General features: G+C 39.9%; 1 protein-coding gene across 4 annotated transcripts; it reads left to right on the top strand.

The window, feature by feature from the left end:
* The first annotated feature begins 990 nt into the window (after positions 1–990).
* On the top strand, positions 991–15,734 carry DENR (density regulated re-initiation and release factor). Of its 4 annotated transcripts, XM_038574902.1 has the most exons (9): positions 1,066–1,172; positions 1,743–1,849; positions 1,947–2,061; positions 6,541–6,560; positions 7,261–7,345; positions 9,261–9,344; positions 12,394–12,510; positions 13,820–13,959; positions 14,067–15,734. In XM_038574902.1, the coding sequence occupies exons 2-9, from the start codon at positions 1,829–1,831 to the stop codon at positions 14,109–14,111; spliced, it is 627 nt and encodes a 208-aa protein (XP_038430830.1). In that variant the 5' UTR covers positions 1,066–1,172; positions 1,743–1,828; the 3' UTR covers positions 14,112–15,734. The 4 variants fall into 4 exon arrangements, with proteins under 4 accessions (XP_038430831.1, XP_038430829.1, XP_038430830.1 ...); XM_038574903.1 differs by lacking the exon at positions 1,743–1,849 and having other exon boundaries at positions 991–1,128; XM_038574901.1 differs by lacking the exon at positions 1,743–1,849 and having other exon boundaries at positions 1,017–1,172.
* Positions 15,735–16,237: the final 503 nt, after the last annotated feature.

Below are 16,237 nucleotides of genomic sequence, written 5' to 3'. Positions count from 1 at the left end.
AGGTGGGTGTCAATAAGTGGAAGTTATTATTGGAATCGAAAGCTATTATTATTGGAATCAACCATGTTTGGGAACAAGATCTTCTTTCACTAGTTACACAGAATTGACTCTTCTGCAAGGAGGTTAGGGTGGAGACTCCTCTTTTATTTAAGAAAGATGTCAGGGTGGAGGCAGCAGTCACCGGCGAAAAAGATTATGCCAGATGGTTTTGTGCACGCATAAAGTAAACCGTGAGCAGAAAATGTAAGGATGGTGGTGGCGCAAATGAAGTCGGCCGGGAAGAAGGGGGATGAGGTGAAGGACAAAGCAACCTCCACCGGCTACCAAGCACTCCTTGGTCATCCTTTTCCTAACCCTCAGAGGTTTGCAAGCACTGTAGTGTTGTTCCCATTTCACCAACGCGACTGGGAGGGACTCGGGCGGAGCACGGTTAGGAAAGGATTTTCCCAGAAGGAAACAACTAGACGGAAGCAAAGCTAGGACGGCCCGCGTGTGCTAGTGTCCGTCCGCCTGAGACCTGAGGGACTGATCGCAAAGACGAGGATGGTGAGGGCAGCAGCTGTTAGGGGGGTGTGAGATTACGGGGCGACTGGAACAATCTAAATAGCGTTCATATGATCTTTCCAAGAATAATTCAGTCACTGCAGGGAAAGGTGTTGAAATGAAACCAAACGCCTTTTCCAGGTGCCATCTCCCCGCGGAGCAGTGACTTATGCAACAGGCTGGAGGTTAGTCAGAACTCCAGGATGCGCCCCAGACTAGGGGCAACATTCCCCAGCTCCACAACAGGGAGTCACCGATGATTTCAGCGCACACCTCCTCTTTCCTCTCCGCGTCGGCTTCCGCCCCGCGCGCCGCCAGCCAGCCGACCCGCCAACCTCTCCCCCGAGTAACGAGCACCGCCTACTGGCTGTCAGCCGCTCGGAGGTTTGGCTCCGCCCCCGAGCACAATGCGCATGCTCCCCAGTGCCCCTCCGCCTCCGCCTTCAGGCTTCTCGCGACAGCCTCCCAGCGGCGACCTGAATCTCGCGATAAAGGCTTATTGTCTCGCGGGACCGCGGCTTGCCGACGGGCTTTCTGGCGGCCCTGGCCGGGGAAGAGGAATTGCATGTGTTGCTTCAGCTGGCGGTAGTGGCGGGAGCGGAGGCGGCGGGGGTTGTGCGACCGCCTGGGTAACGACCCCTCGAGCCTCTCCCTCTTCCGAAGAGCTCGTAGAGAGCGTGGGGGGAAGCCGAGGTGCTGTCCGGCGGAAGGGGGCCGGGCCGGGCGTCTCCACACCCCCGCCCACATGGGCCCCTGTGGTGTCCCTGGGATTGCCCCTTCGCCTCGGATCGCCCCCTAACTCCTGGCCGCCCATGTCGCCCCAGTGCTCTTACATTCTGCCCCTTGCCGATTCTTCCGCCCCCATTTTCTGTCTTCAGATTCTGGTCTCCCCGCCCCCTCCCACTCCCATCGCTTCCCGGATTCCTGTGTCCCTCGCTTGGCGTTTAGCTGCGCCCACACCCTGTACTCTGGGCACCTCTGGTCACTCATCCCTTCTTCGTAGGCTCTTTTAGCCTTTTATTTTATGTGGCCTTTATTGCAGTTTGCATCCCTCCCATTTCATCCCCAGACCTTTTGCCCCCTCACTACGGATCATCCTCCCCATCCTATTATCCCATTGCGTCCTCTTTCCACTAGAGCCCCCACCCCCCGACCCATTCTTCACAGTGCTTTTTCTCCCGTCACTTGCTTCCCTGTAGACCTGTGGAGCTGGTTGGTGGTGCGCCCAGAATTGGTCACATTTTATGGATCCTAATGCAGCTTGTATCCTTCACTTAAGAACAGAATGGAAACATTTAGGGTTGAGGTATTTCCAGTGGGCGGAAGTGAGGCTACCTCTGAACACTGCTTCTTTGAGGTCTTGGTCCAAAATAGTGAAAATGTGTTATTTTCCTTGTTTACAGGTTTGTGAGATGGCTGCTGATATTTCTGAGTCCGGTGGGCATGATTGCAAAGGAGACTCGAAGGGCAATACCAAGTTAGATGCAGACTACCCACTTCGAGTCCTTTACTGTGGAGGCAAGTGTTACAAAGCAGAAAATGGCTTTTGGTCACTTTGTTTTTATGCATTATGATTGTATATCACATTTGATCCTATTAATCCTTTTCTCATCTGTGCTGTTTGTGAAACCCTTAATTGGAGCCGCAAGGTTGGGGGTGGGGCACTGGTGAAGAGGAGGCATGGGTTTACAGATTTTCCCAACCTGTAATGACTTGTGTCTTGCTACTTGGCCTGGAAAAGCTTGCAGTCCAGTTGGAAGAGAGGCATGCAAATAGATTATTTCAACCTAATGTTACTTGCTGGTCTGCTATTAAAGGAGGACTTCTTGGAAGATACTGAGTCTGAAGAGATGACAAGGACTGGATAAAGTGGAGAAGGGCATCCCAGATGAAGTGAATGGCTGGCTATGCAAGAAAAGGCTTGGTGGATGCACATCTGTGGAAAATGAACAACTCTAGATTAGTATAGTGTTTATATTATAGGGAGGATGTCAGTAAGGAAAGAAGATGAGATTGGAGCGATGGGTAGTAGGACAGTCTTGAGAAAGTGTTCTTGGTTTGATTGATAATATGTGTATTAGATTGAATCAGGATTCTTTTTCCCTTGGAGTGTTTTTTCCTCATTTCTTTTCCCCTCATTTTCAATACAGAGATATTTGTGAGTTGGAAATGCTCTAATTTTATTAGTATTTTGGAAAGTTTGAAGGTCCAAGATAGCAAAAGAGGAAATAAATAATTTTTTTCAGGAAATATTTTTGATCACTTACTCTGTACCTTGCAGTGTTTTAGGTACTGGGGACTAAGTGAATAAGTCAGAAAAGGCACTTGTGTTTGGAGACTTTACATACTGTGAGTGTAATAGAGACGTCATCTGGAGTTTAAGCACTATAGAAGCAGAGGGGATGTCACTGAGTTAAACAATTTTGTCAACTTGCCATTTATCAGATATCTTTGCTGATAAAATTACTATGCCTCAGTAAGAGTATGGGAATTCAGTAAGAGTAAGGCACAGGAATTCTTTGTAAGGTTGATTGAGTTTTGTTATGATATTGGTCTTTTTTTTTTTTTTTTAAAGATTTTATTTATTTATTCATGAGAATACACAGAGAGGAGAGAGAGAGAGGCAGAGACACAGGCAGAGGGAGAAGCAGGCTCCATGCAGGGAGCCCGATGTGGGACTCCATCCTGGGTCTCCAGGATCACGCCCTGAGCTGTAGGCGGCGCTAAACCGCTGAGCCACCGGGGCTGCCCTGATATTGGTCTTATATGGTCATCTTATTGCCTTTGGAGTCACAGACTGAGGTCTGCATTCTGACTCCAGCATTACCAGCTATGTGACCTTGGGCAAGTTACCTAATTCACTTAAGATTTAGATGTCTGTTTTTTAAGATCTGTACAATGGAAATGATGATTGTATCCTGTCAGGTGACTTGTATAAAGCTTCTGACATAGCAGCTAACACAGAAACATAGTACAATTAAGTTTTATTGTAAGAGAAGTACATTAGTTTAGTATGGTTTATCTTTGTCAGATATAGTTAAGAGCTCTTGTTCTTTATATGCTATTTCATCTAATCTAAGACTCTGTTTTATAAGATTCACCATTATTTTATGTTCCACTAAGAAAAAACCTGTCAGATTGACATGCCGTAATTATAAGATGCATCCCTATAAAAATGAAAAAAATTTAGAATTGATGAAATATGGTATATGAAAACCATCCTGTTAAATTGCTGTTAATGTGACTGCTACAGTGACTTTTGAATAACTGCACTAAATATGCAAACCACCCCAGTGGACCAGAGGTCCCTAACCTTTTAGAGAAAGGTTTATTTATTTCCCTCCCTAATTTGTATTGATAATCTAGGCCTAAACTGGGGACGGGGTTACTTCCTCAAGGAGTTTATGGTCTAGTTGTAGAAGAAGCAATATTAGAAAATATAAAATGCTAAATTAAATAGTACTGATTATAACTGTGAATTAGGAGTTGAGGAAAAGGCATCTTTTTCAGAGGAAGGTAGGCAAATTTCCAAGGAAATGAGAAGCCTCAGACAATGCATAGAATTTGCATGAAAGGTGAAGGAATTCATAAGAACAATATGGTAGTAAGATTTAATACAGTGTCTTCAGGGGAGAGGGAAAAGAAAGGGCTGATTGGAACAGAATGCTGATTGGCATAGACTGAGAAACAAGGTTAGGTTGAATGGGGTCATTTCTGGGGAGACATTTTGTCTTCAGGATTGTGACTTCAGACTCAATCTGAGTTTGAATCCTGACTCAGCCATCTACTCCCTTGTGTTACCTTGGCCAGTTTCCTCATCCATTAAAGACCCTACTTAGGAGAGTGTAGAGAAGGAATAATACTCTCAAAGGCTCCACCTTCTAATACCGTCACGTTGGATTAGAGTTTAAACATAGTAGTTTTGAGGGGACACAAACATTCAGACCATAGCAGAAGATATCTTGGTTGAAGATGCCTTGTTCTTCATGTTGCGTCACGTCAGCAAGTACATAATGTCAGGTTGTTCCACTATTAGTGATGTGAGGTTTGATGGTAAATGCTAGATCTTTGTGTCGAAAAGCTATGGTTTGCAGAAAGGGAAATTGACTTTAAAAGCAAATAACCGTGAGCCCAAAAGAACCATCCAGATGTTTGCATTGTATTAGAATTTTGTCAAGCTGAATATTCTTTGAAATGATGTACAAAGTTTTATAGTTTAGCATTTGCTGAAATGGTATTTAACCTATAATTAAATTCTGAAAGTGTGACTGAATATCTGCACCTACTGGTTTTTTTTTTTTTTTTTTTCAAGATTTTATTCATTCATTCATGATAGAGAGAGGCAGAGACTCAGGCAGAGGGAGAAGCAGGCTCCATGCCGGAAGCCCGACGCGGGAGTCGATCCCGGACTCCAGGATCACGCCCTGGGCCAAAGGCAGGTGCCAAACCACTGAGCCACCCAGGGATCCCCTGCACCTACTGGTATTTGAACTTGAACTGTGAGGATTGTAGAGGTCTTGGTTAACCAGGGAGAGCTTTGGAGGAGAGATCTCCACACTTGAAATAAAGAGATACTAGGTTCCAGTTTTCTTCTGCCACCTACCATTTCGTCCTTGGATGAGCTATTTAACCTTTCTTAGAGCATCATCTATAAAAAAAATGATGGGGGACACCCGGGAGGCTCAGCGGTTGAGCGTCGGCCTTCGGCTCAGGGCATGATCCTGGGATCCAGGATTGAGTACCATAAACCTCTGCCTGTGTTTCTGCCTCTCTCTCTCTCTTTCTCTTTCTTTGTCTCTCATGAATAAATAAATAAAGTCTTTAAAAAAAATAGTGATGGTGGGATGAGGAGAAGGCATACCACTGTCACATGGCTGGCACACAGCTGCCCTACCTGTGTATGTCATGTAATCTGATTTTGTGGTTAAGAGCTTCAGAAACTGGGACGTCTGAGTGGCTCAGTGGCTGAGTGTCTGCCTTGGCTCAAGGCGTGATCCTGGAGTTCTGGGATGGAGTCCCACATCGAGCTCCCTGCATGGAGTCTGCTTCTCCCTCTGCCTATGTCTTTGCCTCTCTCTTTCTGTGTCTCTCGTGAATAAATAAATAAAATGTTTATTTAAAAAAAGCTTCAGAAATTGGCCAGGGTTCAAATCCTGTTCTGCTAACCACATGCAGCAGGTTACTTACCTATCGGTAATGCAGATGTGGTATTTCTTACTTACATCATCACAGGGTAGTGATGATGACACATAATAATGCATATAACGATAATTGCTGTGATGAGAAATGCTCTGCTCCCTCACAAATCTCAAGATAATTGAGCACACTGAACTACTCTATTCTTCACCTTAAGAGAACAAAATAAACAGTTGACCCAGTAACAGAATTCTATTTAAACAGAATTCTATTTAAAATCAGGAAACCTTTTGAGTTCTAATTCTTTATCTCATGCAGCCTGTATGAGGACAAGATTGAACCTACATTCCTTTTAGCTTTATAAGGTGCTTAATCTTATGTAGGATAATATGAAAAAGGAAAGAAAACGTGTATTGCAAAGAAATGGTAGCAAAAGTGCTACTGAAGTCTATAAGTATGTTAGTATGAATAAAAACTGGTGGCTGTTTTGGTAAAACTATCAAAAGAACCAGTTCCTTTCAAGCTTTGTTGTATGGGGAATTGTTCTCAGCTTAGCTTCAGACGTATTAAAGTGGTTATGGTAAAACCTTAAGCTATGCAAGATAGTATAGTTTGATGTTCCATCAACTGACGGTTATAGTCTTTAGATTAGAAACAAAAAACTTAAGAGAAAATCTCTATGAACCATGTACCTTTTACCTCAAAAAAAAGTGTGATGGGTAGTATTTGAAAAGTGGTACAGAATTTATAGGAAAAAGTAGAAATGAAACATTTTGTAAGATTTAAAAGGCTGAGCCTTGTGTGTTTATATATATACATATATTTAAGTTTTCCAATCTTTTTTTTTCTCCATTTCCCCAGTCTGTTCATTACCAACAGAGGTAAGTCTTTTTCAAATTCTTTTTTTACCTTCTGCATTTGGGGTCATTGATTTTAGAGCTAGCCTGAGAACTTTTTTCTATTTTTCATATCTGTCATTTGATAGTACAGTTTTAACTTTTTATAGAGAATCTTGGATTAGAATAATTTTATAGTCTTAAAAATTGTTTTCTTAAGACTTTGTATCATATGTGTACATTGTGTACATCTCTTGCACTTGACTATACAGTTTGGACTTTGCTTGAAATTCATGAATAGTTAGCTAATAAAATAAGAGTAGCTTTAAAACCAAAATCTAATTTCTAAGCAGAGGAAAGCATAAATTAAAATTATGTATAAGATTTTCTGTTAATAAGCTTCTGAGTCAGGATCTGTTGGCAAGTCACAAAAATACTGAGACACCTGTGTGTCCAAAGCAAGAAATAAACATGCTTGGTTTTGTTTGCTGCTTTTTCTAATGCCCTTCTGTTTGATGGGGGAAAAAATACTACAATGAGGAAGTGTTTAATCCTTTTTAAATTCTAATTGCTTATGGGGCATTTCCTGGTGGAACACAGAATTCTTGTGGATAAGACATTAGTGGGAGTGGTTAGTTTCATCATTCTTAATATAGCAAACATAGGGAATGACTTAATTAAAATGTATTGGTTGATTGAAAATGTTCTGTTGTGACTCAATTTGTTCTCCCCTCTAATCTCCCAGTACTGTGAATATATGCCTGATGTTGCTAAATGTCGACAGTGGTTAGAGAAGAATTTTCCAAATGAGTTTGCAAAACTTACTGTAGGTATGAACCTTTTTTTTCTTTCATCAAAGCTTGTGTATCTGAAACAAATGCACATAAGGCATTATTTTAAAGATAAGAAAGTGCTCCTTTATTTATATTTTTAAAATATTTTATTTATTCATGATAGACACAGAGAGGCAGAGACATAGGCAGAGGGAGAAACAAGTTCTCTGTAGGGAGCCTGATGTGGGACTTGATCCCAGGACCCCAAGAACACGACCTGAGCCAAAGGCAGACTCTCAACCACTGAGCCATCCAGGTGTCATGAAAGTGCTCCTTTAGTAGGATATTACAGAATTGTATTTATATCTATTAACTTTAAAACCATTTTATATTTTTGGGTTAAAATTCCTTATATAGAATCACACACAGTTTCATGTGTCTTAACTCTGAGAGAGTTCAGGATAACTTTCTTATAAGAAGAGTAATGGCTTAGGAGCAAATGTATTTTCAATCATTCATTTAACAAATTATTTCTTGTGAGTATACTATATACTACACATTGTTTTAGATGCTGGAGATAAAGTAGTAAACAAAAGATCTATTATTTGGAAATTATATTCTAGAAGAGGAGACTAAGTAAAATAAGACAAAATAAGTATGTTAAATAATGATAAGTAGAGAATGGGGAGATAAAAATTGTTGAGGGAGGAAATTGGAAATTTTGAGTGGTGGTAGGAAAGATTTTGCTGAAAAGACCAAATTTAAACAAAGATCTAAAGGAAGTAAGGGAGTGAGTCATTTGGATATCTGGGAGAACATTCCAGGTGCAGGGCAAGTGCAAAGGCCCTAAGGTAAAAGCTTACTTGTTATATTCAGGAAATCTCAAGGAAGCCTTTGTGTCTGGATCTTATTGAAGGAGGGGGAGAAGGGTCAGAGATGAAGTCAGAGAGGTAAGGCGGACCACACCCTAAAGGCCAAGACTTGGCATTTATTCAGGAGATGTGGAGCAGGAGAGCAGTAAGGTCGAACTTTTGTTTCAACAGCATCTCTGGCTGCTGTGCTAAAGAATAGACTGAAGAGGGGCACAGGCAGTAAAGGGAGACCAGATAGGAGGCCGCAGTAGTAATTAGGCCAGGAGACTGACCAGAATGGTAGCAGTGGAGGTGGGGAGAAGTGATCAGATTCTCAGTGTGTTTTGAAGGTAGAGCTGACAGTTTTCTGGTATGCTGCATGTGGGATGTGAGAAAAGGAGGCATCTAGGGTTTTGGCAACCAAAAGAATGGAGTTGCTGTTGCCAGAAGAACGAAGACTACAGAGAACAGATTTCTTCAATTTTAAAATTGTTGGCTGCTCTTACAAGATTGGTGGAAATGAAGACAGTAGCAGGAAGAAGGGAAAGCCTGGGCTCAGAACAGGCCTATCAGGTGTACCCGGTGTTATTCCACCATTTGCTGCTTTGATTTTCAGATTGTTTTTAAGAAGCATAACCCCTGAAACATATAAGGCCTTTTTGGATAGTAGCTACAGGCATTGTTGGAAAAGAACCCTACAGTTAGGTGTTGCAGTCTGCATGGTCATGGTCAGCCTGGGACAGGACCTGCCTAGAACATGATAAGACCTGGGGAGGGAGTTGTCTTATTCAGGATGAGACCTCCTGTTGCATAGATAAGTATGTTTAGATAGGAAACACTCCTGCAGAGTGTGAGTGTTTCCTACTCCTTTCATGTGGGTGAAAAGATCCTAATCTTCACATATCAAAAACTTTGTTTTGTCTTCTGTCACCTTGCACTTGACCATAAAGACCAGAATTAGACTTGATAGAAATTTAACAATATAATTGTTTGCTTTATAAGTGGCATGATCAGTTGTTGGCAAGATGCCTTATTTGTATACGAAGTTGCTCAAAGGTGATTTTTTTTTAAGGTTATATTGAAGTGATGTTAATGCTTTTGGATTTCACTGTTACATCTAGAAAATTCACCGAAACAAGAAGCTGGAATTAGTGAGGGTCAGGGCACAGCAGGGGAAGAGGAAGAGAAGAAAAAGCAAAAAAGAGGTAAGCCTAAATCCATGGCTTGATTTACATAAACACACTTTTCCTCTCTCAGAGGAAATAACATAATGAAGGCAGTCCTAAAGCCAGTAATATCTACCTGCTGATGTAATTCCATATGTGTACCCTACAGAGTGGTACAGAATCATATTCTCAGGATGACTGGATGCCATTTGATTTGGGCTTTATCAGTAAATTGGACCTAGGACAACATGCTTTAATTGCTGTGTGCATATGCAAAAAGCAACCAACCAGCTTGATGACTTCAAAATTTTGTTACCTTATTAAAATAACTATGTATTCTATGTAGAGTGAGGACATTTATAAAAGATTTTATTTATTTATTTATTTATTTAAGATTTTATTTATTTCTTCATGAGAGACAGAGAGAGAGGCAAAGACATAGGCAGAGGGAGAAGCAGGCTCCATGCAGGGAGCCCAATGCAGGACTCGATCCCAGGACTCCAGGATCATGTCCTGGGTTGAAGGCAGGCGCTCAATTGCTGAACCACCCAAGCGTCCCTAAAAGATTTTATTCTCTCATTATGTTGTCAGCTCAGTTTATTTTATTTTATTTTTAAAATAGCTGTCGCATATACCTGTTTACCTTTCCTAAAACGAATTCCTCTACTCTGGATTCTGTTCCTGCCTGTATCTTCTGCCTTGATTATTCTCCCCTATGACTAAAATTAGCTTATAAATAAGGACTTTGCATCTTTCAAGAAAAATGCCCATGTCTTCATTTGCCTTATCCTTTGCCCTGCCCTTCTTAACCAGACTTTTGTAGTAAGACTAGACTTACTGTCCTTGTTCTTCTGTCCTTCGTTGTTCATACTTAATTCCATCCTAAGCTGTCATGCCACTGAAATTCCTCTAATAGCAGCCAGGAGTGGCTCAGTCATTGCTAAGCAGTAAGAGCATTTGAGCATGCCTTTCTCGTTGAAACTCTTGTACTTCCTTGGTTTTTGTGACAGACTTCTTTCTTCATTTTCCCTGTCACTCCTCTTTGGTCTTCTGTGCAAACTTCTCCCTTCTGTCCCTTAAAAGTTGTATTTCCCAGGATCCTGTGCTTGGCCCTTTTACCTCCTCATTCTGCAGTTTTCTCCCTGAGTTTCACATTCTTAACTTCTGACATCACTCTACACTTGCAATTCCTAAATCTATACCTCTAGTCCTAGCCTACGTCTCTAGACTGGCAATGTGCATGGTCCCACAGATACCTCAAATGCAGTATTTCCAAAAAAAACCCAAACAAGTCCCAGGTATTTCCAAAAAAATACTTGGTATTTCCAAAAAAGCCAAACTAACAAGTCTTTTTTTTTTTTTTTTTTTTAATTTATTTATGATAGTCACAGAGAGAGAGAGAGAGAGAGAGAGAGAGAGAGGCAGAGACACAGGCAGAGGGAGAAGCAGGCTCCATGCACCGGAAGCCCAACGTGGGATTCGATCCCGGGTCTCCAGGATCGCGCCCTGGGCCAAAGGCAGGCGCCAAACCGCTGCGCCACCCAGGGATCCCTCAAACTAACAAGTCTTTTGGTTAAGCACAGCATGCTTTATCTAGTCATCTGAGCCAGGACCTGACTGACACTCATGTTGGTTTTCTTTCTTTCTTCCTTTTAATCATTTTATTTTTATTTTTATTTATTTATGATAGTCACACAGAGAGAGAGAGGCAGAGACACAGGCAGAGGGAGAAGCAGGCTCCATGCACTGGGAGCCTGACGTGGGATTCGATCCCGGGTCTCCAGGATCGCGCCCTGGGCCAAAGGCAGGCGCTAAACCGCTGCGCCACCTAGGGATCCCTTAATCATTTTTTTAATAGTCTCCTTCCGTAATTTATTTAGTACTAATTCTTTTTTTTTTTTTTTAATTCCTTTTGATTAGTTCTGAATTCTGTTTTTTCTCCTCCTTACTCTGGCCTCTGCCTAGTTGCCATTACCGTTACCACTGCTTTGTTAGGTTTTGATATATTTCCTCCTCAACTACTATAGGAGCTCTCTCTTGGCCTTATTCCTCAAATTCACCTTCCATGCTATAGGTTTATCTCATAAGGCCTAATCTGGTTTTTCCACTCTTCTATTCATTCAGTGGCTTTTTTTTCTTTCTCTTTTCTTTTCTTTTCTTTTCTTTTCTTTTCTTTTCTTTTCTTTTCTTTTCTTTTCTTCTTTCTTTCTTTCTTTCTTTTTTTTTTTTAAGATTTATTTATTCATGAGAGACACAGAGAGAGGCAGAGACATAGGCAGAGGGAGAACCAGGCTCCCTGCAGGGAGCCCAATGCGGAACTCAGATCGGAAGACCCTGGGATAATGACCTGAACCAAGGCAGAGGCTCAGCCACTGAGCCATCCAGGCATCCCAGTGGCTTTTCTTCTGCCTCAGTATAAAATCAAATAACAGAGCTTGATGTGCTAGTCCTTTAATGACTGGTAGGTAATCTCTTGCTTTTCTGGCTTTATTTCCTGCATATACATAAACATCTTTCATCAGACAATTGTAGTTCTCAAGTATAATGCCTTCTGTTATCTTTTTACTTGTTCCCTTCTCCTGGGATATCCTTTCTTACCGGATCTCTCCAGTCCTTTTGCTTTCATCTGGACAGTTCTTCTACAGAACTAAGATGCCATTTCTTCTGTGAAATCTTTTCACAGAAGGTGCTCTTTCTTTTCTTTTCTGTCCTCCAAAGGGTAAGTAGGCTGTTCCTCTGAAAGCTATGGTAGTACAGTATATGTGGATTCTGTTATAGTATGTACCAGTTGCAGTAATTAAACCTTTTTTTGTCTCTCTTCACTAGACTGAGAGTCCCTGGAGGCCAGGGACTATGTTTTCTTCTGTTCATCTTTGTGTCCTCAGCCCTTAGTGCAGTGCTTGGTACAGATTACTTAATAAATATTTATTGAATAACTCATGCATGTGTTTATTACTTTTGTATTAGAAGCAAAAACTTTAGAAATTAATCTTTGGTACCTTTTAAAAATTAATAAGCTTAAAGAACAGCATTCTTTATATTAGACACTAAACAATTGATGCTAAGCTCATTTTTTTCATAAATGAAGGTGGAAGGGGTCAAATAAAGCAAAAAAAGAAGACTGTACCACAAAAAGTTACGATAGCCAAAATTCCTAGAGCAAAGAAGAAATATGTAACAAGAGTATGTGGCCTTGCAACTTTCGGTGAGTTTTAAGTATTAAGTAAGTTTTAAGTTTTAAAATGTGTGAACTATTTTCTCTTTGTTGCTCTCTGCCTCCCTGTCTGTCTGTCTTGCTCTTTCTTTTTTAATCCGGTTTCATGAAAATTTCACAGGTCTGTTTTTTGCTGAGAATATACAAAATGAGATTTTGCATGTCAAACTATAGCTTCAAAATAAAAATTTGATGTTTAAATCGTGTATAACTTTTTCCTTTCCAGAATACCTGCTTGAGCACTTTTTATGTGGATTGTGGAGGGCTAGGTAGGATTCCTTGAAGCCTATCAATACTGCTCCTCTGTCCCTTCAGGCTTGATGGCAAAAGGCTGCAAAATGGCTCGCGCCCTCTGGGAATGATAGTAGAGGGGGAGGGAATGTGGGTTTCAGCAGAATGTCCTGCTTTAGAGCTCTTTCTGGAGGCTTTGAATGAACAGTGAAATTGTAAACCAATGTCCCTTCATGTGACAACACAGTTGAAAAGCAATCATTATTAGATAGTAGGTTTGTCTCCCTGCTGTAACTATTTCTCTTGTAAAAAGGGATAAACAAAAGAACTTCATTGTACTTGGAAATATATATGTAATGCTTGGAATTAATGAGTTCCTGGATTTATTTTGGTCTTACTATGGGAGTTACAAATAGTATAAATGATGCTTTTTTTTTTTTTTTTTTGTGATAGGATGCATGTTTTGTTTGTTTATTTATTTATAAAATTCAATTAATTAACATACAGTATATTATTAGTTTCAGAGGTAGAGTTCAGTGATTCATCAGTCGCATATAACACCCAGTGCTCATTACATCACTTACCCTTCTTAACGCCCATCACCCAGTGGCTCCATCCTTCCTGAATAAAGCTACTTTCATGTGCTGAAGCTTTATTTGACCTTGAAAATATAAGTTAATGGTTAAGACCACTGTCTGTAGTAATTTGTAACTGTCATTCTGAAAGGAATATGAAACCCATTAAGGCGATCTGTTTTATGAAATTAAGATGCAGATTGAATTTCAAAATGGAAAAATATCTTTGATATACAATTCCAGTTATAGGGATCCCTGGGTGGCGCAGCGGTTTGGCGCCTGCCTTTGGCCCAGGGCACGATCCCGGAGACCCGGGATCGAATCCCACGTCAGGCTCCCGGTGCATGGAGCCTGCTTCTCCCTCTGCCTGTGTCTCTGCCTCTCTCTCTGTCTCTGTGTGTGACTATCATAAATAAATAAAAAAAAATTTAAAAAAAAAAAAAAAAAAAAAAAAACAATTCCAGTTATAGTCTTGCTGTTTGTTTTTTAAACAGAAATTGATCTTAAAGAAGCACAAAGATTTTTTGCTCAAAAATTCTCCTGTGGTGCCTCAGTAACAGGAGAGGATGAAATCATCATTCAGGGAGACTTTACAGATGACATAATTGATGTCATTCAGGAAAAATGGCCAGAGGTGAGTAGATAGAACATGTGCATCAGTGGTTATAAGTTTTTAAAGCAAGTTGCTTCCATGTTATTTAAAACCATAATTCATGTGATGTAATTATTTGTGTTTTATAGGTGGATGATGATAGTATCGAAGATCTTGGAGAAGTAAAGAAGTGATTTTGAAAATTTGTCTCTATTTAATGATCTGAACTGAGAGTTAATATGGCCAAAGGGAGAGAGGCCTTTTGAAAATATATATTTATCCTACAGTAAAACTGTAGACTACCCTCACCCTTGGCATTTTCACTGTTCTGTATAAGGCTGCTTGTTTTTTTTATTGCCAAAGTCTAATAAACGGGAGACTGTCATGCTTATGCATGAAATAGAATTTAGTCAAATAAAAATTTTTGGTCATTTGGTACTGACTTTTCTCTTTCTCTTTTTAACTTTTTATTTTTGGAAAAACACTAGATTTTTTTGTGCAACGCTTTTCTGTTTATTATCTTAAAAGAATCATGATTTGATTACATCATGATTTAAAGCTGAGTAATATTTTAAAGAATTTGAATTTTGAATTTTGGCTTCATCACCATTAATAACTGTCTCCTTGCTTCTTTGATGTGATAATTTTGAGATGCTTCGGCATCTAATAGATTTGTGGTTGAATTTGCTTCATTGTTACCAACCAAGTCCACTTCGTGGTCACATTAACTTAATGTTGGTAGGAGTTGTTCACGCTCTTCTGGAGATTATTTGGTAAAGTATATTAAAGCCTTAAAACCATCTGCAGTCTGACCCAGTAAGCCACTTAGTTGACATTATCCTAAAGATAGAATCATTCTTGCTTAAAACTGTGGGTGAGGGTGTTCATCACAATGTTACTCATAAAGATAAAAAAAATTGCAACTGAAACAAATGAACAATTGAGAAATGGTTGAGGAATGGTAGTGCACCATATGGTAGAATATTATGCATATTTTTAAAAATATTTTTCCAAAATACTTTGGAAACATGTTTGGTGATGTTAAGTGGGGAGCAGACCTCCAATATTACCACCACTGTTTTGAGTGGAAGGCCATTCAGAGATGCTACCAAGTTCTTATTCTGGCTATAAATTCTGGGAGTTAAGTTCTGCTAGCAAATTGGAAAGAATATACACCAATGCGCTCTCTCTCTCTATATATATATGTATATGTGTGTATATATATGTATATGTGTATATATATATATATACATACATATACATATATATATATGGTCTGAGAAATAGCAGTTGAAATGAGTCTGTCTCACAAGAGAAACTGACAGTGAATTTTAATGAATGCAGTAAATGAATTTAAACTTTGTTTTTATAAAGGTATTTTAGGTGCTGCAAATTGAAAAAGAAGACTCCGGTATTTTAAATTGCTATAGACACCTTTAAGAAATTTAGAACCCATTGTTTATTGCCATGCAAATTACAACCTTGAATGAATGAGTGGTTTTTTTCAATATTTAAAATCTTAGAAAAAAATGTGTAGTAAGGATGCAAATTAAGAAAATGAAATTCTTCATTAACTGTGAATTTTACTAAATATGAGTGTCTGATGAAGCAAATTTATCCATCAAGACCATTTGGTATGTGTTGTGTATGTATTCTGTTGGTGCTGGAAGATGTCTCTGTGCCTGTATCAACCTTGTGACTCCATGTAAAGATTCTCAATGTTCACAGTTCTTGGCAAATGCAGTTTTAATCCATATAAAGCCAGCAGTGGATGTTACTGCAGGATAATGGAGGATTAAAATTGTCCTTGTGTATAACATGTGTGAATTTTTTTCTTCGACCTAAAATTTAAAATGCTGCATTAATCTCTGATTAAAATGTGCTAAGTCCAAGGATTGACTTTAATTCATATACTCTCTTTATGTATGTATTCTGTAAATGTTTTCATGGTCTAGTATTTTTAACAAAAAGAGTAATTAACCTTTAACAGCCTTATGTCATAATTGTAAACGATTTGCCACAATTAAGCTGGCAATTTGAATGCAAACCCAACTTTGATATGTAGTATTTTATTCTCTTAAAAAAAAAAAAAAGATACTGACAAGTGATTTTACATTCCGTTTTAGTTACTACATAGGAGCCTCAGTAAATCAGCTGTTGCTTAAGAAAAGTACATGGTAAGAGCACCTGGGTGGTGCAGTCTGTTAAAACAGGCGTGGGACGCTTGGTTTGGGCTCAGGTTGTGATCCAGGTGATCTCAGGCCTAAGATCCAACCCCTTCCCCCCCCCAATTAGGCTCCATGCTCAGAGCAGAGTCTGC

The sequence above is a fragment of the Canis lupus genome, chromosome 26 (genome assembly GCF_011100685.1).
Source record: "Canis lupus familiaris isolate Mischka breed German Shepherd chromosome 26, alternate assembly UU_Cfam_GSD_1.0, whole genome shotgun sequence".
Taxonomy (NCBI): Eukaryota; Metazoa; Chordata; class Mammalia; order Carnivora; family Canidae; genus Canis; species Canis lupus.
This window is presented reverse-complemented; position numbering and strand designations above follow the sequence as displayed.